General features: G+C 49.3%; 1 protein-coding gene across 3 annotated transcripts in view; it reads left to right on the top strand.

The window, feature by feature from the left end:
• Window positions 1-26,925, top strand: part of HECTD4 (HECT domain E3 ubiquitin protein ligase 4) — a 160,266-nt gene that overhangs the window by 120,130 nt on the left and 13,211 nt on the right. For all 3 annotated transcript variants that reach the window (XM_069496936.1, XM_069496935.1, XM_069496938.1), the window contains exons 50-66: window positions 1,466-1,703; window positions 2,451-2,587; window positions 3,085-3,211; window positions 5,132-5,269; window positions 7,112-7,248; window positions 9,068-9,228; window positions 11,988-12,169; window positions 13,501-13,706; window positions 13,973-14,103; window positions 14,396-14,601; window positions 15,017-15,196; window positions 18,083-19,389; window positions 20,342-20,549; window positions 22,909-23,132; window positions 23,224-23,375; window positions 24,307-24,413; window positions 25,128-25,251. In XM_069496936.1, coding sequence (XP_069353037.1) covers window positions 1,466-1,703; window positions 2,451-2,587; window positions 3,085-3,211; window positions 5,132-5,269; window positions 7,112-7,248; window positions 9,068-9,228; window positions 11,988-12,169; window positions 13,501-13,706; window positions 13,973-14,103; window positions 14,396-14,601; window positions 15,017-15,196; window positions 18,083-19,389; window positions 20,342-20,549; window positions 22,909-23,132; window positions 23,224-23,375; window positions 24,307-24,413; window positions 25,128-25,251 — 3,965 coding nt within the window. The remainder of the gene's footprint in view (window positions 1-1,465; window positions 1,704-2,450; window positions 2,588-3,084; window positions 3,212-5,131; window positions 5,270-7,111; window positions 7,249-9,067; window positions 9,229-11,987; window positions 12,170-13,500; window positions 13,707-13,972; window positions 14,104-14,395; window positions 14,602-15,016; window positions 15,197-18,082; window positions 19,390-20,341; window positions 20,550-22,908; window positions 23,133-23,223; window positions 23,376-24,306; window positions 24,414-25,127; window positions 25,252-26,925) is intronic.

The following is a 26,925-nucleotide window of genomic DNA, read 5'->3' as shown; positions in this document are numbered from 1 at the left end:
CCCTCCCAGCCCCCGTTCTTACCCTTTTACATGTCTTTTCACACAGCAGCCACAGTGATCCTTTAAAAATGTTAGTTAGAATGTCACTTCTCTACTATAAACCAGGCAGTGGCTTCCTGTTGTCACTTATTATAAAAGCCCAAGCCGGCCGGGCGTGGTGGCTCACGCTTGTAATCCTAGCACTCTGGGAGGCCGAGGCGGGTGGATCGCTCGAGGTCAGGAGTTCGAGACCAGCCTGAGCAAGAGCGAGACCCCGTCTCTACTGAAAATAGAAAGAAATTATATGGACAACTAAAATATATATAGAAAAAATTAGCCGGGCATGGTGGTGCATGCCTGTAGTCCTAGCTACTCGGGAGGCTGAGGCAGTAGGATCGCTTGAGCCCAGGAGTTTGAGGTTGCTGTGAGCTAGGCTGACGCCATGGCACTCACTCTAGCCCGGGCAACAAAGTGAGACTCTGTCTCAAAAAAAAAAAATAAATAAAAAAAATAAAAGCCCAAGCCTTTATAATGACCTACAAGATGCCAGGCATGGTCGCGCACACAGCTGTAGTTCCAGCTGTTCGGGAGGCTGAGGCACACGACCACTTGAGCCCAGGAGTTCAAGGCTGTAGTGTGCTCTGATCGTGCTTGTAAGTAGCCACTGTGCTCCAGCCTGGGCAACATAGCAAGACCCAATTTAAAAAAAAAAAAAAAAGGAACTATAAGATGCTGTAGGATCTGACCCATGTCTCAGTTGATACCATCTCTTATTTGTTGAATGAATTAAAGATGCCAATAATTTAAGGTAGCGTTTCTTAGCCTAGTCTATGCATTCATTCAACAAATAGTTATTGAACACTTATAATATGTCACACACTAAGCTCTGGATATATAACAAGGAGCAAAACAGATATGGTCTCTGACTTCATGGGTTATAATCAGTTGGAGGAATTAGACATCAGTCAAGTAATCACACAGGTGTGTGTGTGTGTGTGTGTGTGTGTGTGTATAATCACAAGCTAATAAGTGCTATGAGCGAGAATCATAGACTTTACGGAAGCAAATAGCAAGCAAATCTGATCGTGTCCCTCTGACCCTGAAGAAGTGATGCTTGAGCCAGGTCTGGAGTATTAACTGGTCTTAACTAGGCCAAGTTAGAGGAAAGAAATGTGTCTGGTGGAGAGAACGGCATATGCAGTTGTGTTAGGCGGGAAGGAACAGCGTTGGAAATGAGAGGTCCCTGTGCTTGATCAGCCCCGAGCGCAAGAGCGCGAGAGGAGGGGGAGGGAGGCCGGGCCAGCCGTGCAGAGCTCTGAGCGCCGTGCGCACAGCCGTGCTGGCCGCCTGCCTGGTTTCTCACGCTGGCCCACACCTCGGGCTATTCGTCTGATTTGATGTTTAGTGAAGTGCACCTAGGGGGTTAAAAAAATAAATAAAAATAAACCTAGGTCCTTCCAAATCCTTTATTTGATCTCCTTTCCAGAACACCAAAACTCGAGCTAACTTCGGCTCCCGCCCGTTCGCCTATGCCGAAGGGCAGGCCCACCGCAACGCCGCTGACCTGTGTACCGACCTGGCAGAAGAGATCAGCGCTAACTTCGAGGCCCTGCCCTTCGCCATGGCATCTGACAGTGACAATGATGCCGGCACCAGTATTGCATCAGACCCGGGCACCCATGGGCCACCATGCCGGATTGCGGCTGTGGCCACTGCCCAGCAACGTAAGGGACCGTGAATGCTACGAATTCCATAAATCCATTGAACTTGGGCATGGTCGTCACAATCGGGGTTTGCAAACTCCAGTGACCATCTGTAATGGGGTAACAGGCCGGGTGAGAGAATGCGGGGAGCAGGAGGAAGCGTGTGGACTGGAAAGTGTGTTCCCACTTTCGGGAAGCCTGCGAGTCCTCAGCACCAGCAGGAGGGTGTAAGACAGTTAAAAATCCCAGAGTTTTATGTGAAGTCTCCTCATTTTACAATGTTGGTCATTTGCAAAAATTGTTTAAAACTGAGGTAGTCAAAGAAGAATAAAATGCTAGTTGCACAATCTAGGTGGTGGGTATATAGGTGTGCACTAAAAACTTTACCGATTATTCAAATAATTTTATAATAAAATTGAATGTAACTGAGCTGGCCAAACTTAAAATGTCTGCAGGCTGTATTTGGCCCATGGGATTCTGGTTTGCAAACTGTTTTAACAGTGTGTTTATTAATGGTTCTTTCTCATAGTGAAGAACTTTCCAAATTCTTCTCTGAGTTGAATGAATTATACTCATAAAAACTATTGTAGGATTCAGGGTAATTACAGATGATTAGTTATTCCTTGATTCTGCTTTAAAATTCCTCAGTGTACTAGGAGTCTTCCTCTCACACACATTAAGAGAATCCAGTTTGTCTAAGGATGAGAAATTAGTGATTTTTCTGGCCTGCTCTTGTTTAGAATTCACTGTTTCCGTGCTTTGTTACAGAATACGATAGTGACACCTCCTGTCATTACAAAGTTGAGCTCAGCTATGAGAATTTCATCACCTCTGGCCCAGACCCTCACCCGCCTCCCATTGCGGATGACGAAAGTGATGATGACGACGACGACGACATCCCGCAGGTAAGAGACCTGCAGGTGCAGGTGAGGATTTGGCAGCATTCACTTAGCTCCCTGGTGCCTGGTACAAGCTTCAAGGCATGACTTTGACGTAAGGGTACAAGGCTGGCATTGTTACATTTTCAGTTATGTCATTGCGTCCGAACAGTGACTCTGGAGTGTCCACATTTCCAAACCCCCGTCAGTGGTGGTATCGGTTGGGCACTTTTGCCCAGTGGAGGTCCGGGTGTTGGAGAAATGAAGTACTTTGAAAGTAACACAGTAAGCGCCTGTGAGGTGTTTCTGTGGCTTCTTCAGAGGAAAAGGAAGAGCTTGCTGCGTTCTAGCTGTTCCCCCCTGGCATCTGCGAGGTGTGTCCAGTACAGGAGTGCACACCTCACGTTTCTGTCCCTGGCATTTGAGTGGGGCGAAGACCTCAGGGTGAGGACTGTAAGTTAGGGTGGAGTGATGCCTGCAGGAGGCATTCCTGCCCTGCTCACGAAGGTTCTTTCTCCTTCCAGGAGGACCACTACGCCCTGCTGGTGAAAGCATGGGAGACCAAGGTTTTTCCTACCATCCGAAGACGCTTCCGCAACGAAGCAGAGCGGAAATCGGGCCTGGACCAGATCAAGGGTGCTCTCCAGCTAGGTCTGGTGCCTTTTGTTCTCGGGAGCTTACAGCATGTCTCAAAGAGCTGGGTTAGATGGAAATCAAGACGTAATCAGGAAAGCGGGGCTCGTGTTCCGTTGTGCCAGATTGACCAGTGTGTGCTACCGTCCCTTTAGTGAACTCTGTGCGCTTCTGCTTTCCTTGCTGGCCTTTTATTTGCTTGTTAATTTAACTCAGTGTTTTGAGTTGATGGGCTGCTGTACTGAAGCTGGTGTGGTTATCATGGGAAACTCCATGGCCTAGTGGGTAACAGCCAGACCTGAAGCCACGTGTGCTATTTACCAGCCGCGTGGGCTTGAGAAGGTTACTCAGTATCTCTGGGTTTTCCTCGTCTTTGTACTCTTTTTCTTTTCTTTTCTTTCTTTGTTTTCTTTTTGTTTTGTTTTATTTTTTTCGAGTTTTTTTTATTTGTTTGTTTTTGGTAGAGACGGGGTCTTGCTCTTGCTCAGGCTGGTCTCGAACTCTTGAGCTCAAGCAATCCTCCTGCCTCGGCCTCCCAGAGTGCTAGGATTACAGGCATGAGCCACTGCCCCCAGCCTGTTTTCCTCATCTTTAGAATGGAACCTCTGCTCTGGAAGGTTTGATTTGGCCGTCTCCCACTCTTCCCTGATTATTAAACAGTATTTTCTTTTTCTCATCCCTACTATTCTTTTTGAAAATGTTACAGAGATTATTGTTCCTTAATCTTTTAATATCAGGCCACAGTTTCTTGTTAATTCTCTTTCATGCTTCTTTCCAAAAGCATCCTTCTCTAATTGTAGCCCCTTTTATAATGTACTCAGAAAATTGCTGCGGCTGGGCATGGTGGCTCATGCCTGTAATCCTAGCACTCTGGGAGGCCAAGGCAAGAGGATCACTTGAGCTCTGGAGTTCGAGACCAGCCTGAGCAAGCATGAGACCTCATCTCTACTGAAAATAGAAAAAATTAGCTGGGCGTGGTGGTGCATGCCTGTAGTCCCAGCTACTTGGGAGGCTGAGGCAGAAGGATTGCTTGAGCCCAGGTGTTTGAGGCTGCCGTGAGCTTGACGCCACGGCACTCTAGCCCAGGCAACAGTGCGAGACTCTGTCTCAAAAAAAAAAAAAAAAAAAAATGCTGCATCTTTTCATTATAGCAAGGCCAGTGGGTAGAAGAGATGTAGATTCGTGGGATGGAGCCAGGCCACGTGTAAAAGCGGGTACTACCAACACCCACAACGTCCTGGGCAGCAACAGCAGGTGGAGACATTGCGCCTGCCTCGCTGTCCTGCGCACGGTGCTTTCTTCCCCCCTGGTCTTTGGACATTTATTTTCTTGGTTATTAATCAGTAGTGCCTGTTGTTATCAAACATAGTGATATGTTCTCCCTCTGGGAAGAAGAACAGAGCAAATCACAGTAGTGGATAGAAGAAGCTGATGTAGTTCTCTGCCTCTCTTAAATAAGCAACAAGTGTTTATTATAGTAGAAATCCAACAGTACAAAAATGTATAAAGTAAGGAAAAAGCATCACCCTCCCTTTCTTCTTCCTCTCTATTTGTACTTTAGTCATTTTGATTTAACTAAAATGAAATGACTACGTAATAATGTACCATCATTTTTAGCCATTCTGTATTGATGAACACTTTGGTTATTTCCATTTCTTTATCATTATCTGCGAACAGTGCTGCAGTGCATTTTTGTACCTTTGTGAACTAGTGCTTGTGTTTCTGTGGGAGAGATCTGAGACATTTCTAGAAGTAGTGCATTTAGTATTTTCAACTTGGTAGACAGTACATAATTACCTTCCCCAAAAGGCTATGTACTCCCATAAACGGTGTTTGAAAGAGTCTCTTATCCTTTTACTCTAGATGTAAGTCAGTGTCACGTTTGACCTGAAGATCGTGTACTCTTTGGAGAGTCACCCAGGCGGTTGTATTTTTCAGGCATGGTGGATATCGCCAGACAGACGGTTGAGTTTCTCTATGAGGAGAACGGTGGCATCCCGAGAGACCTTTATCTTCCCACCATCGAAGACATTAAAGATGAAGCAAACAAGTTCACAATTGATAAAGTTCGAAAAGGTTTTGCTTTCTTCCTTACTTCGCCTATGAAATTTCCTATGAAATGAGAACTTGAATTTTCTAAAACATGAGATAAGCCGCTGGTGGCTCTCGTAGGGTGACTCTAAGTGGCTTGACCCCCTGTGGGGCACAAGAAGACATACGGGCTGTAAGCCTCTCCCACTTCTCACAGCTCACCGGCATGAGCTGGGCAAGGCTGGGTGGTCCTACAGGGAGGGAAGTGGAGTCTGGGCTGCAGATTCCATGTGGGCCTCTCAGGCTTTGTCTTGGCTTCTGAGATAACGAACCACATATATGTGGCTGTACTGGGCTTTTTGGAATTTTAAAAGAATTTTTTTTTGGCGGGCGGGGGGGGGGTGGACAGAGTCTCATTCTGTCACCCTGGGTAGAGTGGCATCATCTTGGTTCACAGCAACCTCAAACTCTTGCGCTCAAGGGATCCTCCTGCCTCGGCCTCCTGAATAGCTGGGACTACAGGCATGCACCACCACGCCTGGCTAATTTTTTCTGTTTTTGGTAGAGATGGGGTCTCACTCTTGCTCAGGCTGGTCTCAAACTGCTGAGCTCAAGGGATCCTCCTGCCTTAGCCTCCCGGAGTGCTCGGATTACAGACGTGAGCCACTGTACCCAGCCCAGAATATATTCTTTTGATTAAAAATCTATTGTGTATTTTGGGGAAATGAGGAAAATACAGAAAAGCACAACAAAGAGAAGTTAAAACCACTCATTTTTAGAGTTACCAGAAGACTTTCATAAAAATACCAGAACATAATGGGCAGGAGAAAGGAGTATATATTTACTTTTCCATTTTTTTCTTGTGAGATATAATTCACATTCCTCTAAAATACCCTTTTAAAGTAGGCAATTCAGTGGTTTTTGGTATATTCACAAAATTGTGCAACCATCAAACCATCACCTCTAATTGCAGAACATTTTCGTTACCCCAAAAAGAAGTCCTGTGACCTCTTCCCTCCCCATTTGCTCCTCCCCCAGCCCTGGGACCCACTGGTCTACTTTCTGTCTCTGTGGATTTTCCCATTCTGGACATTTCATATGAATAGAATCCTATATGAAAAGACATGATCTTTCATGTCTGGCTTCTTTCACTTAGCGTAATTTTTTCAAGGTTCATTCATATCCTCATTTCTTTTTATGGCCAAATAATCCTCCATTGTATGGATAGACCACATTTTATCTATTCATCTGTTGATGGACATTTGACTCTATCCACTTTTTGGCTATTATGAATAATGCTGCTATGAACGTTTGTGTATATGTTTTTGTGTAGATATATGTTTTCATATTTCTTGGGTATAAATGTATAGGAGTAGAATTGCTGTATCATATGATAACTTCATTTTTAACTTTTTGAGGAGCCACCAAACTATTTTCCAAAGTGACTGCGCCATTTTACATTCCTACCAGCAATGTATGAGGGTTCCAGTTTCTCCACATCCTTGCCAGCATTTGTTATTATCTGTCTTTTTGATTTTAGCTATTCTAGGGGTTTAAAGTAATACATCATTGTGGTTTTGACTTGCATTTCCCTAATCACTAAAGATGTTAAACATCTTTTCCTGTGTATCTGTTCATTTCTCTTGTAGGAACACTTACTAAAATCCTTTGCCCATTTTTAATTGGCTTGTCTTTTTATTCTTAAATTATAAGAGTTTTTACAACATTTTGTTGTATTATCTTCCAGAGTGGGCTGTTTCCTCTTTGATTATAACAAAACTGAGGATATTGTTAAAGGCTGCAGAGCTACTTGGGCTCTAAAATATGGAGTCCCAAGGTGATAATGGTACTTCCTCCTGCGAAAACTTGTTCTTCTACCCTCCTCAGGTCTCACGGTAGTAACCCGCTCTCCGGACAGCAACAACGTAGCCAGCAGTACTGTTGGAACCGCTCTGCCAAAATTTGCCATCCGAGGGATGCTGAAAACCTTTGGGCTTCATGGAGTCGTCCTAGATGTTGATTCCGTGAGTGACCAGCCATTCAGATCAATAAGCCCTTTTATGTATACTGAGGCTTTTGTGCCCAGACTCCAAGTACCTTAAAAAGTGATTGTACAGATGGGTTTCTCTTTGAATTAGGGACCAGGAAACCAAGCAATAGTGCTGTGGTGCCAAATGACCGGCCTGAGATTGTGTCATGGGCTCAGATCAGGGCTGGTGACAGATGATAAGCTCTTAAGTCTCAATGCTGTCAGCGCCTTCAGACCACACGGCCTCTGCCAATATTTTCGATCAGCTGTGTTCAAACTGTCCCTACATTGTATCTACCAAGTTCCAAGGGAAAATTCTCCCATTGTCCTTGATGAATGGATGATCTGTCACTGTCATGATGGTCATATGGACCCAAATCACAGAAATAGCTCTGTGATTTTGCTTCCATCATCTCACTGGTTCTTTCAGCCTCAGACTCCGTATCTGCGAAATGAGTGTATGAAACTAGATCAATACTTTTCTTCTCCATTTTGCAAAGCTTCACGGGGCTCAGCCAGCATTTGGAGGGAAGGGGTGCAGGAGGCACAGAGGGAGGGAGAGGGCAAAGCTGAAGCTTCCTTTTGAAAACAGAATCCTGTTTGGAAGCCGTGACTATGTGGCTCTAAGGCTGCACACACATCCTTACGTTGTAGTTTCCCGTGCAAGGAAAACTGTTGAAAATACAGATCAAGCCTGTATTTGTGTAGTGAAGAATTATCTGTCACTATCTAGATACACACTCTGGTATCTATCTAGAGAGATACAGGTCATGTTAGGTACCATTAATGCTGTAAAATTTACCTTTAAAAAATTTACATCGTCAACTGACTCTGTTTTATCAGAACTTAATTTAAATCATTAAATTTTTTAGAGGGTTTACGGAGGTGAGCTTTCAAACGGAAAATTCCATCAGTAATACTAGTAATACTGTTAATCTCCCATTGCCTTCTGATATAAAATTCTGACATTATTGACAGTATTTTTCAGCAATGGAAATGTGTGAAAGTAAAAATTAGAAAAATAGAAATTGCATTATAATAATCATTGTGTTGTTTCTCAAGTAGTTTGATTCTCTTTGTTATAATAATCCCCAAATAAAAATTGCACTGGTATTTGAATCCGGAACGCATATGTATGAACTTTTTATATTCCTAGCCATAAAATAGAACTATCAGATAGATTTCTTGCTTGTAAGAAATTATTAACATAAAAACAATGAACATAAATTTTACATGGCAACAATGTGTGCTAAAATATAGCACTATTCTCTTTAAATTGCTAAGTCATGATTATATTGAAGATCTTTTTAATTTGTTGTATCAATTAAAATTTTCCACGTGGTATAGAAAAACTAAAACTATCAGTAGGTGTCTTTGAACTTTTAGACTCTATCAATGGCATGAAATTACTATTTATTGCTGTAGTCTGGTAATATATATATTTTAGTCTGGTGAGATATATATCTGTACTTTTTCTATTTTGATATGAAGGGTGTTTTAAAAAATAACTGGCTATTGGCCTTTCCATTATATAGTTAATTTAAATTTGTATTTAAGAATGTGTTTAAAATCTCCATGATTCCTAATGCTAACTATTTCGTTATTTTCTCAACTGGTAACATATGTTTCAAAATGTGAATTCTCTTTCAACTCATTCATTTTGTCCATGAAATAGCAATTAGATGCAAATTATAAGCATAATGTCTAAAAGCCTAGACTCAGAATACACACATACACCCCCCCCCCATGCTCATATTGGGAAAACAAAGACAATGCTCAGAAGAACAAATAGACATTTCCCTTTTCTGCTGTAGGTGAATGAATTGGTGCAGGTGGAAACCTACCTCCGAAGTGAAGGTGTGCTGGTGCGATACTGGTATCCCATTGACATGTTGGAAAGGCCCCCAGCAGGCTACCGAAGGACTGCCACCAATGGGCTGGTCACACTGGACAATACCAACCTTCAAATTCACAGGTAAAATTGAGCCCTTCTTTCTAAGGGGTCGCGGAAATTCGATTACCCTGTTTTACCACGTGTACCATTTTTCCTTGACAAGAAGGCGTTTCCTTCAAAGCTAACAGTTAGAAGGAGAAAAGGCAGCTAGTAAAGGTAACAGAAAATTGCAGGCATTGGGAAGGGAAGTCGGGGATCTAGAAGCACCTGGCCTGTGTGACATGCACTGCGCTGTGAATTGGGGTTTGAGGCAAAGTTACAAAGGGTAAAGCAAGTCAAGGAGAGATAAGAACGTGTCCAGGCACTGTGTGAGTGGCCAGGTCATTTCTCTGTTAAGCTGGGCAGGTTATTGCTTGAGTGCTTGCTTTGTGCCTGGCACCATGCAGGGTTCTGGAAGGGAACAGAAGGTGCCATAGGCATGTGCCTGCCCTCAGTGGGTTGAAACTTGAAGATCTGGCAAAGTTCCCTCACATGCACCATTACCAATTCGCCTGTGAATTGTTCCTTTCCGGCTTAAAAATTCTTGCAACATCTCGGTGACATCTGGGGGCAAAAAATAAAAAGTTCTTGCCACAGTTCAGAGGAAAATATAATAATAAATGCAGTTCTCTAGTAAAAGTTTCCATACACTATTTTTCATGCTATTCCTCCATTAGCCATCACAATTTCTCATTGTCTTGTCCACTTTGAACCAACGTGAGCAAGTCTGCAGCTTAGATCTCCCACTGGAGCTCCAGATACACGTAGCCACCTGCCTGCTGGCCATCTCCATTTGGGTACTGGATTGGTGCACTGGGGTGGCCTTACGTTCAATTAGGCAGTCAAGTTGACAAGACCAAAATAGGTCCCTTGGCATTACGTTTACTTAGCAAGACACAGGACAGGAAGCCTGGTGTGCCGCAGTGGGGGCCATCATGAACGTTTCTGCAGCAGGAGTCCTTACAGTCACCCACACCAAAGTCCAGGGCTGTTGTCTGATACCACCCACCCAAGTGACAACTCGGGTGTGAAGGATAGACGTCACACAGCAGTGTTCACATGAAGCCAGTATCTCTTGTGACAACTACACTTGCCAGCGACTCTGGCCAGAGAGTCACCATACTCTGGGAAGCCTTAAAGCTCTGCTTCCCTCCAAGATTGTTCTTTTGCACGGTCCTCCCAGTATAAGTGCAGCTTGCCAGTTGAGTCATTTTTCTACTAAGCAATGCCTAGTACTATTGCTGACGTTGTTTGCCAGGTTTTCAGAAGAACTGAGCTAAAAGCACAGTAACCAATGGCAGTCCTAATGGAAATGAGGAAAGGGTTTTCTGACCTTTACTCACCAATAATCTAATAAGTACCTAAAGTGTAGCATGTGAGGTGGAATCTGGAATTTTCCCCAGAGCCTCCCCTGTCACTGGCCTTCCTGTGTCTGGAAGGGGCACAACGACCCAGCCTTTTCCTCACCGTCACACGCGGCCTATCGGCAAGGCCTGTTGAGTCTTCCTCCCAAACACATCCCGCGCCCGTCTCTGCATTGCCACCACCCCACACCGGCCTAGGCCTCGACCCTCTCCTTTCCTGCCCACCACGGCCAGAGTGATCTTCCAGACGCACAAATCGGTCTCGCTCCGCTCACGCAGGCTTTCCCCTGGCTTTGCACTTCCTTCCACTGGAGTGGAATTCACACCGAACCTGCCTCACAAAACCCGGCGTGAGCCCCCAAGCCCGTCGCCTCCCCTCTGTGGCTCTCACACAGCAAGCTCACTCGCTCCTCAGCGCTCAGCATCTGTGCGTGGCTGTCTCACTTGGATCTCAACCAACAGTCACCGCTTCAAAAAGTTCTTACCCTGCCATCTGCAATAACTATCCAGTCACTCTGTCCCAACACTGTACAGTATTTTAATTCTCTCCCAGGATTTGACGTTTTTGCTTGTTGTTTTTATTTTTTTATTTTATTTAAGACAGGCTCTTGCTCTGTCACCCAGGATAGAGTGCAGTGGCGTCTTCATAGCTCACTGTAACCTCAAACTCCTGGGCTCAAGCGATCCTCCCGCCTCAGACTCCCAAGTGCTAGGACAACAGGCGTGAGCCACCACGCCCGGCCCCCCACAGTGATATTTTTATAATATCTTTATTGAGATACAATTCTCATACCATACGATTCATCCATTTAAAGTACACACGTCAGTGGTTTTTAGTGTACTCACAGCATTGTGCAACTATCGCCACAGTCAGTTTCAGAACATTTTCATCACTCCAAAAGGAAACTCCGTACCCATTAGCAGTCACTTGCCATTCTCCTGTCCCCTCGGCTCCTGACACCAGTCTATGTTCTGTCTCTACGGATTGTCTTATTCTGGACACTTTATATAAAGGGAATCATACACTGTGTGGCCTTTTGTGTCTGGCTTCTGTCGCTCAGCACGTTTCAAGGCCCATCCACATCGTGGGGCGTGTCAGTCCTTCGTCGTCTTTGTGGCTAAATGATGTCCCATCGTGTAGATTTACTGTGACGTGAATGACTGTTGGGGTGGTCCCGCTCTGTGGCTCTCACGAATGATGCTGCTATGAACATACATGTACGGGTTTTTTCATTTTTTTCACAGTGCTTTTTGAGTTGGGAAAAATGAAACTTAACAGCCTAACTAAATTCTGTGGCTTTTTGTTTAAAATGCAAGTGACTGGGTTGAGGTGGAGACCCTGGGGCCAGAAGAGGAGCCCGAGGCGTGGCCCTTCCCCTCCGAGCCGCAGCCGGCCTGGGCCGGGCAGAGCGCTCAGGTCTCCGCCTTCCCTTGCAGAGAGCTGCTGCGCTGCGAGGCCGCGCTGGCCCGGCTCTACTGCCGCATGGCCCTGCTCAATATCTTCGCCCCCAAGCTGCCTCACCTGTTCACCCGCCTCTTCCACATCCCCGCCATCCGGGATATCACCCTGGAGCACCTGCAGCTGCTGTCCAACCAGCTCCTCGCTCCTCCCCTCCCAGGTAACACTTGGCTTTGCTGCTGTCGCTCCCAAACCCGGCGCCAGAGTAGAACAGCCCTGAGAACGCACTGGGCCCAGGTGGGTGTCGTGCTTCTGTTCTGTTCCACTCGAGGGGGAGGGGAACCTCGGGCTCGTGGAGACACTGCACCAAGGAACTGGGATTCTCTTGGCAGGGCTTTCTCGCTCTTTGCGAAACGTAAGTATGCGACCTCACTGTAGTCATTCATCTGTTAAGCATTCATTAATTTTCCCAAGCGAATTGTGGATCAAGGAAAATTAAGTATTAACTATGAAAGCTAGTCACTGTGTTGTTGCCATAGACATTCCATTTGGCATTGAAAAGAAAGGAAAATGGCCAGGCGCAGTGACTCGCACCTGTCATCACAGCACTTTGGGAGGCCGAGGCGGGAGGATCACTGGAGGTCAGGAGTTTGAGAATAGCTTGGACGACAAAGGAAGACCCTGTCTCTACAAAAAATCAGCAACAAAAAGGAAAACGTTCCTGTTATCAAACTCCTCCAAAGCAGATATATTCCGTTCATCTGACTTGCGGTGGAGCTGTCTTGACAGGCCGGCCTGTGCCCTGGGTGTGCGGGCTGTGAGTGCTCCCCTGGTGAGCACCAAGTGATGAGTCTGTCCGCAGCCCAGTCCAAGACGAGGGGCCCTCTGTGTCTTTCTGTGGCGCCTTAGCCTCCAGCCTGCTCCCCTGGGTCTCCTAGCAACTAAGATGGGATCAAGAGGTGAGGCAGGCAGGGGGCACCGTTCCAAACCGGCTGGCAGACAGCACTGTGTCTCGGGCAGCTGCCTTTGGGCTGTGCGCGTGCACTACATCTCCACGGGCCAGTCTGAGCCTCTGGGACCCACCAGCCCGACCCAGGAACTCCGAGCTCTGAAGCTGAAACATACCTGGAAAGCTTAAAGTGTCGCGGAAGCAGCTTTGCCATGGTGACCTCGCATGCCTCTGTACAGACTGCACTCAGGCACCCAGGCAGTTCCCTGATGCAGCTCAGGGTGGGCCAGGGCAGCCGAATAGGCTCTGGGAACCCCTGAGTCCAAGCAGCCCCACTGTCTCTGTTTCATGGACTTGGGCCTCTACCGAAGATTTTATTTTAGGAAATGGTTCTGCTAAGAAGAAAGCAGCAGTTGGAAGACCACTGATCCCCAAGTCCCCCCACCCCACTCCCCGCCCAGAGGGTCTGCTTGGTAATACCTGTTATCCAAGATAGCCCGGCCAGTCCAGGCTGTCTGGGTGGGCTGTTCGCTGTTACTTAGGCTCTCCCAGCTGCTGGCTGCTGTGGTTCCCGTCAGCTTCTGTCTCCTTTCTGTCCCCAGATGGCACCATCAGCTCCAGCTCGATCCTCCTGGCGCAGTCTCTGCAGCACTGCATCCATTCCCAGAACTGCTCCGCCACAGACCTGTTTTACCAGGGCAGCTCCCAGACCGTGAGAGAGTGGCTCAGCGTGGCCATCACCCGGACCCTGCACCAGGGCGAGGACAGCCTTTTGGAGCTGACGAAACAGATCTGCTCTTTCCTGCAGGTAGAAATCTATAAAGCTGATGTCTGTGAGCTGTGGTTACCGTTTTTAATTGGAAGTCTTATTGGCCTGATAAAAATAACTCCCCTTTCTCCCCCAAGCCCGCCTTCCCATCAGTTTCCTTTCCTTAGAACCTCTTCTGCTATGTCTCATCTGTAGCTTCCGAGGGCTCTTCTATCCTTCTGACTCTCGCAATATGTGCCGTGGCCCATCCTCTTGGCCCCCTTGTGTTTAGCCCTTGGCTTTCCTTATTAAACGTCTCTTTGCAGACAGCACCAGAGCAGTTCCCCTCCGAAGAGTTCCCGATTACCGAGTCCAAAGTCAACATGGATGTTAATTTCCCCGGGGCGGCTTTTGTCGTTGTGTCTTGCAAAGAAAGTCAATCTGGATTCCGCAAAGAGTAAGTTGCCCATTCTCAAAACGATGGTGATAGGGAGAGAAAAGCTAAATGGATTCTGCTGAAAGTGGCAGAGGAGAAACCTCAAATTGTTGCTGTTCTTTAATGCAAATGATTGTGGTTCTTTCCATATTTCCATGTTCAGGGAATTAGTCTTTATAAAGAATAACCTTCTAAAATGTAGTGCAAATGACTCGTGCCCAGTTCGCATTTAACTTCCTGTGGTGAGAGAGCGTTGCCCCCTCTCCCTGGTGCACGTGGCTGGACTCCGTTGACGTCTGTCCCCCCTCCTCAGCTCCTCTCTGTACAAGGCGCCGTGGGCTCGAGTGCTCGTGTATGGGCTTGGCCACAAGGTGAAGCGAAATGGCCAGCTGAACCTCATCGAGGCGGCCTGCTACCCACGGGACGCGTCCCCGGCCAACACTGGGCTCGCGCCTCCCCCCACCACCGACCAGTACCCGTCTGTGGTCCTCTCCACGGACAGGGTGCACATCAAACTGGGTGAGTCTCCGCCAGCGCATGGCGATGAGAGCAGCTGGGAGTCATTCTTTGCTTACCTTTTTTTTTTTAAAGATTCAAATAATTTTTTACCTTGCGTTTTCCAATTCCTGTTGACAAAGAATAGGCCTGCTTGGTGCAGTTTAGAGGCAGAGGACTAAAAGACCTCCCTTTGCTACCTGGGGAAGGCCTGGAAGAGGGTGCCCGGACTGCAGGGGGGCTTTCCTTTCCTTTCACATGCGTGCGCTGGGATGCTCGCTACCTACTGTGGGGCGGGGAGTGGCATTTCCTCCACCTGGAGCGGATGTGTGGGTGGCTTTCCGGCCCCGTCTCTCCATGCGCGCTTGGCAGGTCCTGGTGAGCTTATTTGGATCAGGGGCGACCAGTCACGCGCTTTCCTCTCGGACGCTTCTTCCAGGGGTGTCTCCACCTCCCGGCGCCGTGCTGGTGTTGCATTCTCTGCCCCTGGAGTTCCCGCTGGCTATGGCGTTCGCAGAGCAGCTGCTGTCCTGGAAATCGGAGGACGGCGAAGGGAAATCCGAAGATGAGCCTGACACCATCCCGACGTCTGTCCTCCTGCAGGTGGTGGAGCTGCTAGGTGAGCTGGCGTCCCCTCGGGATCAGGGCGGGGAGCTGTCGTGATACCTGAGGAAGGAGCTGGCCAGCTGGCCGAGGGAGTGGCCACAGGTGGCCCCAGCAGCTGCAGCCTCCCATGAGATCACTGTCATTTGAAGTGGGCTTGGGGAATGGATCTTAAGGTGTAGCCTAGATGTCCAAATCTGTGATTTTCAGGTTATTTTCATGATTTTGAGAGGTAGCAACTAACCATGAAAATCAAATTAATGTTATCATACTTTACTTTAAAACAAATATATGCCGTTATTGTAACTTTAGGGGTGAAGGGTGGTGTGGAAGTGAATAATGTTGCAAAATCTCACATTGTGACTACCTAGCTCCTCAGAGGTTAAAAAGGGTTGCAAAACTCATGAAATGGTAAACTTAAGAATTGTGCATTTTACCATATGCAAATTTACCTCAAAGAATTTTAAATAGGCTGGGTGTGGTGGCTCATGCCTATAAATCCTAGCACTTTGGGAGACCAAGGCAGGAGAATTGCTTGAGGCCAGGAGTTGGAGACCAGCCTGACCAACACAGCGAGACCCCATCTCTACAAAAAATAGAAAACTCAGCAGGGCATGGTGGTGAGCACCTGTAGTCCCAGCTACATGGGTGGCTGAGGCAAGAAGATGGCTTGAGCCCAGGAGTCTCAAAAAAAAATTTTTTTTTTAATAAATACTGCACTCCTTTCAAATTTTTTTTTTTTTTCTTTTAAAGATAGGGTCTCACTCTGTTTCCTGGGCTAGAGTGTAGTAACGTCACTATAGCTCACTACAGTCTTGAACTCCTAGGCTCAGACAATCCTCCTACCTCAGCCTCCCGAGTAGCTGGGACTATGGGCGTACGCCACTACACCCAGCTAATTTTTTTATTCTTCGTAGGGACAGGGTCTCACTATCTTGCCCAGGCTGGTCTTAAACTCTTGGCCTCAATCAATCCTCCTGCCTTGGCCTCCCAAATAAATAAATAAATTTAATTAATGATATGCCTGCCTAAGTGTTTAGGGATAAGACACCAATGTCTGCAAACTATTCTGAAATAATTGAAAACTAAAGTGGATTTATGGTGGGATAGAGGGATGAACAGATGCGTAATACAGCAAATACAGCAGCATATTAATGGTAGAATCTAGGTGGTGGGTATACGGGTATTTACTGTGTAATTCCTTCAACTTTTGTATATTTTTTAATTTTTTCATAATAAAATGGCAGAGGGGAAAAAAAATGTTCCAAACGCAGATGCCCTCAGGAGTCAAACAGATCACATAAATGAGAGAAATAAAGGAGGAAAGTTGGGGGGAGGCCTCGGTGACCCAGAGGGCGTGTGCCCCGTCAGACGGCCATGAGCCCCTGCTGCACCCACAGCCACATGGGAATGTGGCTTCACTCCTGCCAGAACTGTTCTTATTTCAAGAAAAGCCAAGAATCCGGATTTTGATGTGGATTTTTCCCATTGTAGTTGGTGGCAACTAAGTCAAATTATTGAAAACACCCCCTGGGGGGGCTGGGGAGACGTAAGCAGGGAACCATGTCGGGGAGCGAGTCCCAGCTCGTGGGGCCACCACGTGCAGTTTTGGTGGAGAAGAATTCTCTCCAAGGGCGTCCTCTTAGGTGAATGTCAAGTGATAAAGAAAGGGCGACAAAGGAGGTGACAGGAGCAGTTCTAGCATCCCAGGGCCTGGCTCTGGAACCCGGGGGAACAGGGGGGCTCTGGCACTTGTCCTGTGTGAAGGCTCTTTGAGAACCCACGTTCCAGGGCAACCACGGGCTTATTTCCAGTCAGAATTCTCAAACCATGTCACTCCTGAGAGCAGGAGGCGTGGTCTCCTCGTTTGCAGGCGCTGCACCTAGTAAGTCAGCCCTCGGGACTCCCCGTCCAGTGACCTTTCCCTGTGCTGAACCCATCTGGGTGCCATGGACTGCAGGTCACCCCCTTGCAGGGCGAGGGCCTTAGCCGTTCGTGGTCCCTGGTAGCTTCTCACCACCACGCGCTCTCCCTGCTTCCACTCGCTGCCAGGTCACGTGACTGTGAATGTAAGATACACGTCTGCTACGAAGGGGACCTTGGCACAAACATGTGGTCCATCCTGTGCTTCTAGCCGGTATTTCCCGAACTTCATTCTCGTGCCACCTTTATGTGATTTTGGCCACGTCCACGAATCGCGCTATCAGCGCTTATTTAATAGCTTTTGTTGCAGTCGTTTCTCTTTTTTTTTTTTTAAACTCAAATTTACTCTTAAGGAAACCTTTGCATCGCTGCTCTAAATGGAAGGTTGATATCCCTTGACATAACTAAAAGATAACCATAAAAATAAATACAAGGGAAATAAATAGCTGCTGTTACAAAACTGTAACCAAATACTGTTCCTTGTCAAAGGCTCTGGGTCTCTGGTCCGCCCTCTGTTTAGAGTGTACCAGCCCCAAAGTAAGGATTTTGGTTGGCAAAATCAGGACTAAAGGGAGTTAAAAAGGAACGGTGTTCCCGTCTGCGTTTCTGTGCTGTTTGGTAAAATTGGATCGTGTGCCCCGGTAGTAAGCGTCTGTGCCTTCGGAAACGTTCCAGTGACTCGTCACAACTCACTTTCGTGGCAGAAAATACCAACGTTTTGCCTGAGCTGCAGAAGCAGACTGGCACCTTGCCCTGGACACAGGGCTCAAGGCCGTGGCTCTCCCTCTTGTAGCTGTGTGACCTCGGGCCAGTGCTTCAGCTCTGAGCCTCTGTTTCTTCGTCTGTGAGATGGGTGAATTACGCGGAAACTGCACGGGGTCAGTTTCAGGGTTGACTCCATTAAAGTGCTTAGAACGGTGCCGGGAGCGTAGTGAGCGCTGCGTAAATAATTGCTGTTGTTGTTTCATATCTGCCTCAGGAAACTTCCTGTGGACCACGGACATGGCGGCCTGCGTGAAGGAGCTCGTTTTCCACCTCCTGGCAGAGCTCCTGCGCACGGTGCACGCCCTGGAGCAGAGGCGGCATCCCGCAGGCCTGTCCTCCTCCATCGCCCTGCAGCTGAACCCCTGCCTGGCCATGCTGATGGCCCTGCAGTCGGAGCTGCACAAGCTGTACGACGAGGAGACCCAGAGCTGGGTCTCCGGCGGCACCTGCGGGGGCTCCGGGGCAGCGGCAGCCAGCGACCAGGGCAGGTTCTCTACGTACTTTCACGCGCTCATGGAAGGGTGCCTGGCGGTGGCTGAAGTGACCCTGCCTACCAACATGAGTGTCACCGCCAGTGGGGTGACCTCAACGACTGCCCCCAACCTCAGTGACTCCTCCTCCTCCTCCTCGTCCTCCCCAGGACAGACCCCGCAGAGCCCCAGCCTCCTGTCCAAGAGGAAAAAAGTCAAGATGAAGCGGGAAAAGGCCTCGTCCTCGGGCAAGCGCCAGTCCCCGCGCTCGGTGGAGTCAGACGCCGCCGTGCTCAGCATCGGGGGCAGCAAGCCCGAGGACATGCTGTGGTTCCATCGCGCGCTCACCCTGCTCATCATCCTCCGGCACCTCACCAGGAAGGACCCGCAGGGGCTGGGCGTGACGAGCGACGCCATCGCCGACGCCTGCCAGGCGCTGGTGGGCCCCACTGCCCACAGCCGCTTGCTGGTGATCTCGGGGATCCCCACCCACCTGGACGAGGGCATCGTCCGAGGCGCCATCCGCAAGGCCTGCAATGCCCACGGCGGGGTCTTCAAAGACGAGATCTACATCCCGCTGCAGGAGGAAGACCCCAAGAAGCCGAAAGACAAGGCCGAGGGCAGTGACGGGAAGGCCGAGCTGGAGAAGACCCTGGGCTTCCCCGGCACCGACAGCCTGGAGGTGAGCACGTCCAGCAGCCTGACGCCCGCCATGAGCGTCAGCGCGTCCGCCTCCACCAGCCAGGCCTCCATCTGCAGCTCCCAGGGCATCTCGCAGACCATCAGCGACCTCTCCGTGGACCCGCTGCCCTCAGGCCTCGAGCTGCCCATCCCTCCCGGCCTGTTGGAGCCCCACGTGGTGTCCAGCCAGGAGAGCCTGGACATCTCCCTGTGCAGCACCGGCAGCCTGGGCAGCCTCGGCAGCCTGGGGGAGCCCCTGGACACCGCGGAGACGGCCTCGGCGTCGGACGTGGGCTCCATGTACACCGTCACGTCCCTGGACAGCCAGCCCCTCGCAGCGCGCCCCATCAAAGGCTTTGCAGTCGTGGAGGTAACAGCTCTCGAGCCCTGGCAGCCACTAAATCATGACCAATTTGAATCTCCCAACCTCTTTAAACCTTCCAGAGTTACTTCCTAATAGGTAATGTGGGAGCACTTGGGGGCTTCCCGGGGCAGCCCTTGGGAAGAGCACACTGAGGCCATTGGAGGTAACACCCAAGAGTGGCGTCACGCCCGATGCTGTGAAGCCAGCGCAGTCACTGCTGCGTGTGCGGGGCAGGGCCCGGGAGCTGACCGTCCCGGATGGGTGGGCTTCCCTATGTGCGGCCCAACTCCCGGCCCCACCCGTGTATTCTGGAGCGGCCGGGGGTGGTTTCAGTGCTGCTGTTGGCGGGAGGGACTTGACTGAGCAGAACAAAGACGCCATCGTGTTCCAGGCGACTGAGTCGCAGAGGGCGGGCGGGCGTGCTGCCGCGTCGCAGTTCCGCTTCAAGATGCCATGTGCTTCTCGCACCACCTCACTTAGAAATCCTGCAGCCACTGTCTTCCTGAACCTTTGCATGACAGGACCTAGGCTCAAAAGTCCAGACTCCCCTCCTTGTCACTGGCTACGCAGAGAAAGTGGCGGGCGGAGAACTTGCTTTGCTTTTCTCTCCCGGCCGGCTCTGATAGGAGCGTTCAGGGGCCAAGCGGCTGGTTGCCTTCCTAGAATCACTTCTTTTACCCCTTCAGCCTCCTTCCCCGGGACTTCAGAGCCAGGCATGACTTTCTCCCTGGGCATCAGAGTAAAGCCCAGACCCAGGCAGGTTTAGCGACAGAGATTCCCAGTGACTTGCTCCCCTGAAAATCACCATTGTCGGCACGTGGGGGAACGTTTCCCAGGAAGGCCAGCTGCCCGAGTCAGGCTGCCCTCTCGGCTTCGAGAGCGGCAGAGGGTTTCCGGGGGAGGGTGGGAAGGGAAGGGTCATTCTACTCAATCCTGACCCTTGTCTTTGTTCACACAGATCAGATCCCGAGCCAAAATCGAGAAAATTCGAGCCAGTTTGTTTAATAATAACGATTTGATTGGTTTGTCAAGTTTGGATGGTGAAGACGAACTGATGGAAATGTCAACGGAAGAGATTCTGACCGTCTCTGTAGTGAATCAGAGTTTGTTTGACACTCAAGGGAGCCCAGGGCTAGAAGATTATTTCAATGATAAGTCAATTAAAGGTGGGTTATAGATTTTTTTTTTAATTAATAGACTTTTTTGGAGCAGTCTTAGGCTCCAGAAAAAAGTGAGTGAAATCTCTCCCTGTCCCCAATTTCCCCTCTTTTTACCATCCAGCATTAAGAGGAACTTGGTGGCCATTCCTGGAGTTAAAGATTTTGAAAATGACTCAGGGGATATTGGGGCAGTGGGACGAGAGGCTCATTGTTTGCTGACAATTGCACACAGGCTGACTGTGTGCATCTTCATATGATGTAGAGAGAACATTCTGGACCCTCTCCCAGCTGTGGGTCATCATTGCAGCCCCTGCTGCAGGCCTGCTGTGCTCCAGCTAGACACCCCCAGGGGTGGCTTTGCACAGCCTGCTGCGGGCTCAGCACGGGCTTACCTTCAAGTCTTTTTGTGGGTGTCTAGCCAGGCTTCCGCTTGTTCAAGTTCAAGTGTATTTATTTTGTTCTGTCCTGTATGGCTAGAACGTACCAAGTACATTGCTGGTAATTATTTGGTCACATGCTTGAGGACAGCTAATGCCTCACCCTTTTATACTGTTCTTGGGGAAGAAACAGTTCTAGCTCTTTTTTCACAAAAGTCCTATTTTCTATCCCTCTTGTCATCCTCGTGGCTTTTTTGTGGGGTGGACCCTGTCTGCTTTCGTACAATACCAAGTGTTTATCCGGGACCCAGGGCTCTAATGACGCCCCCACAGAGCTGAGTCTTGCAGAAGGCTCCGGTCTAAGGCCAACGGCCCACCCCAAGCTTCACTTTAGAAACAGAAGTTTTTCTTTTTTCTTTTTATCATTAGCAACAGTTCTTTGTGTCATTGTTTTTATTTTGTACCACTCTTTCTCAGAATTTCTAACCATGTCACTTTTTTTAAATCTCTAATATTTCTTGAAATTTTATAATAGAGTTATTAGGTTGTTTTGTGTTTTTCAATACAAAAACGTAACACTGAGTAGGGGTTTTGCTGTTTCAAATCATTACTCCTAATCACGAAACGCAGAGATTCTCCCTCGGAGCTGGGATCAGGGTGAGGTAAATGAGGCCTTGGCCACACAATTTAATGGGGTTCCAAAAAACTCTGTAGGATAAATAATATTTTAATGCAGTATTTTAAAAAGTGAAAGTTAATGCAAAACACCCCTGATTAGCAAAGTGGTAAAATTCTAAATAAAGGTAGGATAAAAGCACTGATCTTTAGCCTGCCTCAGGCTCTGGTGTGGCTTGTCTCAGCACTGGTAGTGTTTTGTTCATCACAAGTTTTTTTTTTTGTTGTTTGTTTTTTGTTTTTTTGGCATCAAATTTGACTTTTTAAAATATTGCATTAAAATATTAATGACTGAAATTTTTGGTGTCACCTTAAATCTTGCCTGGACTGAGGGAAGGCCTTGGTGGCTCCTCCCTCATCCCCCCCCACCCTGTCCCTGTCAGTATGTATTTTGCCCCCTCAGCTCTCAGTGCCCCCGAGGCGTGTGGCATCTACTTTACAGGAAGCCTTGGCCATAACTGTTGCTCTCCTGGTCTTTTCGTACTTTGAATCTGAATTGACTTTGATCCTATTACAGTCAAGCCTTCCACTTAAAGTATCGGTCTTTAGGTGACATACATGTTTGCCTCATGTTGCCATGCGAATTCTGCATGTGACATTCCATGAAGTTGGGGCTCTGCCCTCCTCTTCCACGCCCCTGCCACCCCAGCAGCAGGGCTGGGGAACGGGTAGGCGGGAGAAGGCAGCCGTGAGCCCTCAGCCCAAGGGGCATGCAAATGGGTTCACGAGAGTGCCTTCTGGAGTGCTTGTTTGGGGACAGAAATAATAAGCATTTTCTCTGATGCTCGTTGGCACTTGTATCTTAGAAAATTTTCTTTTTGCACCTGTGCGTTGCACCACTTTTGAAACATGTTTCCTAATAAGGCAGTAACTGGTTTAACACCTGTCCTCTGTTCCTTTGGACTTGGCCTTCGAGTACACGTCATCAAGGTTAAGATAGGCCAAAGCTGCTGAAATAAATAGACCCTAGAGAACAGCGGCTCCAGCCGGTGGCAGTTTATGTCCTGCAGACGCGAGGGTCCAGGCTGAGCTGAGTGTGCCATCCCGGGCCTGGCCCCAATGCGGCCACGTCCCCAGGGAGAGTGCGCTCACAGGGCCACACCTTACAGCAAGGCGGGCTGGCCTGTGCCTGAGCCGTGTGGCCGGAGGAGAGGAGGCCAGGCTTTGGTGGGCGGCTCACCATCTCCACTAAGTGTCCTTGGCCCCGTTTCACAAATACAGGGTTTATGAAAACTAAATGAAACGCTTGCAGGGCTCGTCCTGACCTAGTGGTTCACGGCAGCGTTGTTTTCCCTTCCCTCCATCTGGAACAGGGGAGAAGCTGGTGCCTGGGGCCAGAGAGGTTCTGACGGAAATATTTAAGAGCTGCGCCCCTTCAGAGCAGACACTGAGCCTGACACCAGCGAAGCCCATCCGAGTCTCTGACATTTATCTCAGCAAAGAGCAGATCAACTCCCAGACCCCAGGCAACCTTCTCCAGCTCTTCTTCACCAACGTCCGGCCTCCAAAAAAGGTGCTGGAGGACCAGCTCACCCAGGTAGCCGCCCTGTCCCCACCATGCCTGCCCCGGGCCTCGGGTGCCCTGTACGGTGAGCCTGAGAGCCCCACCCCGCCCGTGTGCTCTGCAGATCCTAAGGAAGTACGGCGTGCCCAAGCCCAAGTTCGACAAGAGCAAGTACAGCAAAGCCGGGAAGGAGCAGCACCCGGTGAAGGTGGTGAGCACCAAGCGGCCCATCACCAAGCCGCCCGCCAAGGACAAGGCCGTGCTCAACAGCGTCAGGTGCGCCCCCCACGGGCTGGGGAAGACGGGGCCGAGGGTGGCCGCTGATTGTGTCATTTCATCCACAAGTGTAGTAACATCTGGACACGCAGGCTGGAAAGCAGACTAGCCTGAATTAAGAAACTGCTCAGCTGGGTGCAGTGAGTGGCACGCGCTTACAATTCCAGCTACTCAGGAGGCCGGGCGGCAGGATCGCTTGCGCCCGGGAGTTTGAGGTTGCTGTGAGCTAGGCTGACGCCACGGCCATCCCTTTCTTCCCCATTCCTTTCTTTTAAATAGCTACATAATATTCCATGGGTGGATATGCACATATACCTAATAGAATTTTCTTTAGATACAGGTTTTTGACTCTCAAGTAGTTGCAATAGAAACTCTGATAGCAAAGTAGTCCCAGCAGGAGTCTCTGGAGAAATTGTTTAAATGGCCAGAAAAATAATGTGTCTTTTTATTAATTTGTTATGTAGAAGTGGTGTTTCTAAATCAGCAGTGTTCAGTAGAACTTTCTGTGACGATGGAAATTGGTGCTGTTTCTCTGAGCTGTTCAGCACTGTGGCCAGCAGCCGCATCTGGCCACGGAGCACCGGGAACGTGGCAGGTGCAAACAAGGAACTGAATTTGTGATTTCATTTAACTTTATTTAATTTAACCTTAAGAAGCTACATCGGGCTTGTGGCCAACTTACTGAATAGTGCGGCTATACAGTACGTAGAAAGAATGTCTAAAAAGAGTATCTTTAAGATTTTTCTCATCGTAAGGCATCAATTTGTCCTCATAATTTGCTCAGTAAACTTTCCTCAGGACAAAGGTGATCTTGAGCCCAGCCACGCCTGCTCCGTGGCCACGGACTAACGCCTGCGTGAGGTTCTGTGTTTCCCCTGTCAGGGGGACGTGTGGACGGGCGGCATCGTGATCGCAGTGCTTTGCTCTACAGCAGGACTGCCTTAAGCGAAAAGAAGCCCACTGTGAAGCCAAAGTCACCAGAAAAGAGCAAACCAGATGAAAAGGACCCAGAGAAGTCGCCCACCAAAAAACAAGAAGGTGAATGAACAGCTCGGGCCCGGTGTGGGCTTGGGGACCTGCCTCTGTCCCGAGACAGGGCAGGACAGGCTGCACAGGGGACAGGCCTCTTTGCTCTCCTGGACTGGGATGGCCTGGGCTCCCTGGGGCTTTAGTCTAGGCAGAGTGGCATTTCCAAAGATGCTGCAGAATATACCTGGCCAGTGCCCCTTCATTGCCCCGGAATGCCACCTTTGAGGACCATGGACCTTAAGGGGGTAAAAATGGCTGTTCAGAAACAACACGCACCCAAGACAAAGAATAGATGATTGTGACTGCAAAGTAAAGATTTGGGAATCTGCTTGGAAATTTTCTTTTAGAAGGCACCTGCCCAAAGCTAGTCGTCTGCTCTGGGCAGCAGAACATAAGCAACGCTGGAGAAAGCCATCCCCCTTGCCAGGCTGTGGCTGTAGTCGGGGTGTTCCGGAGACTCGTGGGGAGAAGGGATGCGGGGAAGCCCTGCCCGGCGTGATGACAGCCTGTCGAGGAGGGGCTGAGCCCTCGCAGACCTGGTCACTTGGGTGTGTCCCGTGAGCAGTGGCTGGAGAAGCAAAACAACAGGCCCCGGAGTTGGGGCTTGGGAGGGGTTGGGAGGACGAGGCCACGAGAGAGGGGACGTGACCGGAGGGTGCCGAGAGGCCCGAGTTGTGTGCGGTTCTTACCGCATTCCTAACACTCTGAACGCTTTTCCGTCAGTCCCTGAGGAAAAATATCTGACCTTGGAAGGATTTCACAAATTCGTTATTGACCGAGCCAAGCAAGACATCCGCAGCGTCTGGAGGGCGATTTTGTCGTGTGGTTATGATCTTCATTTCGAGAGGTAAGCAGGTGTCCCAGATGCCCCCGGGCCGCCGGGCTGTCTCCCTGGGTTAAGCGCTTTCTCAGTGATTTCCCAGTTGTTCTTAATTACGTGGCTTTCTAACCCATTTGTAACACAAACCCCGCTCTTTTCCTCAAACTCTTGACTTGGGGACCGTCCAGTCCGCTGGGGCTGCGGCTGAGACAACAGGAACGTCTCTGCTCACAGTGCTGGAGGCTGGAAGCCCAAAACCAAGGTGTGAGCAGAGTTGGTTCCTCCTGCAGCCTCTCTCCCCGGCTCACAGACGCCACCTTCTCGCTGTCCCCTCACACAGCCACCTCTCGGTCTGTGTGTCTGTGTCTTAATCGCCTCTTTGTATAAGGTCACCTGTCCTGTCAGATTAGGGCCACACACGTGACCTCATTTAGCCTTAATCGCCTCTTTAAAGGCCCCGTCTCCAAACACAGTCCCATGGGGGTTAGGGCTCCGACATAGGAATTTGGCGGAACGCAGTTCAGTCCAGAGCGGGTGATTCCTCCAAAGGGCCTTTTCCTCGGAATCGCCCTTTCCCACGTCTCGTTGCTCCGTCCCTCCCAGGCAGGGACACAGCTCACCGGCCTCCAGGGCCAAATCTGGCTTCCCCTGTGTAACTGCAAGTGACTCCCAAGCAGGCAAGATGAAGACAGAAGAAGCCCCCTGCCCTCCCTCTCAGCCTTGCCCACAGCAACAGGGACCTGGCCTCACCCAAAATGGCGCCAGGTGCAGGCTTCTTTAAAAATCCATTTTCTGAACTGAGAAATGACGTACGGCTTGGGGCCAGGATCTGGTACATTCCATAAAGGCTCAGAGTCAACCCCCAACTGGGTCTTGGCACCGCAGTGGCCGGCATAAGCTTTCTGAACTGGTTTCAGAAATCAGTAACAGGGATGACTTTGTGGGTTTTGTTGAAAAGTAAAATTACCTATTTTATGGGTTTTGGTTGATTTTTTTTGTGTGTGTGGATTTAGGGGGTACAAGTGTTTTTTGTTATGTGGATGAATCGTGTCTTGCTGCAGTCAGAGCTTTTAGTGTACCTGTCACCAGAACAGTGTCATTGTACCCGACAGGTAGATTCTTGAATCACTTATCTTGGATGAGAAACCGTATTCTAAGTGGAAAAGGAACAAATTGGGCTACAAACTGAATCTGAAGTGACACATTTGTAATAGCTAAAAGGGCTTGTTCGCAGGGGCCCTGTAGGGCCTTGGCGATGCCCTAACACATCCTCCGTCCTCACCGTGGACTTCGCTAAGAGGTAGTCAGCCAGCCGGACAGCGGGGAGGGGACCTCCAGGCAGACGGGGCCCCCGTCCTGAAGGAGGCTCGGGTCTCTCTCTGAGCATTCCGTGGGTGGGACAGAGGTGGCCTGTAGTGAGGAGAGACCTGACGCCGCCTCCTCCCACCTCCCTGAGACGGCCCCGCCGGGGTGATGCACCCGCCATGGCACGTGGCCCCCTGGAGGAGCCACAGGCTCCGGAACTAAAGGTCCTGCCAGGTGCCTGCCACCCGCCTTTCTTGGGCGAATATCGTGCTGTGTGTGGAAGAAGGACGTGCACACACACACACACACACACACACAGAAGCGACAGCCTGGCATTCAGTGCCCGCAGCACGTCACTGGGTGACGCTCCAGTAAACGTCTCTGCCGCGTTTCTCT

The sequence above is a fragment of the Eulemur rufifrons genome, chromosome 21, assembly GCF_041146395.1.
Source record: "Eulemur rufifrons isolate Redbay chromosome 21, OSU_ERuf_1, whole genome shotgun sequence".
NCBI classification, from domain to species: Eukaryota; Metazoa; Chordata; class Mammalia; order Primates; family Lemuridae; genus Eulemur; species Eulemur rufifrons.
This window is presented reverse-complemented; position numbering and strand designations above follow the sequence as displayed.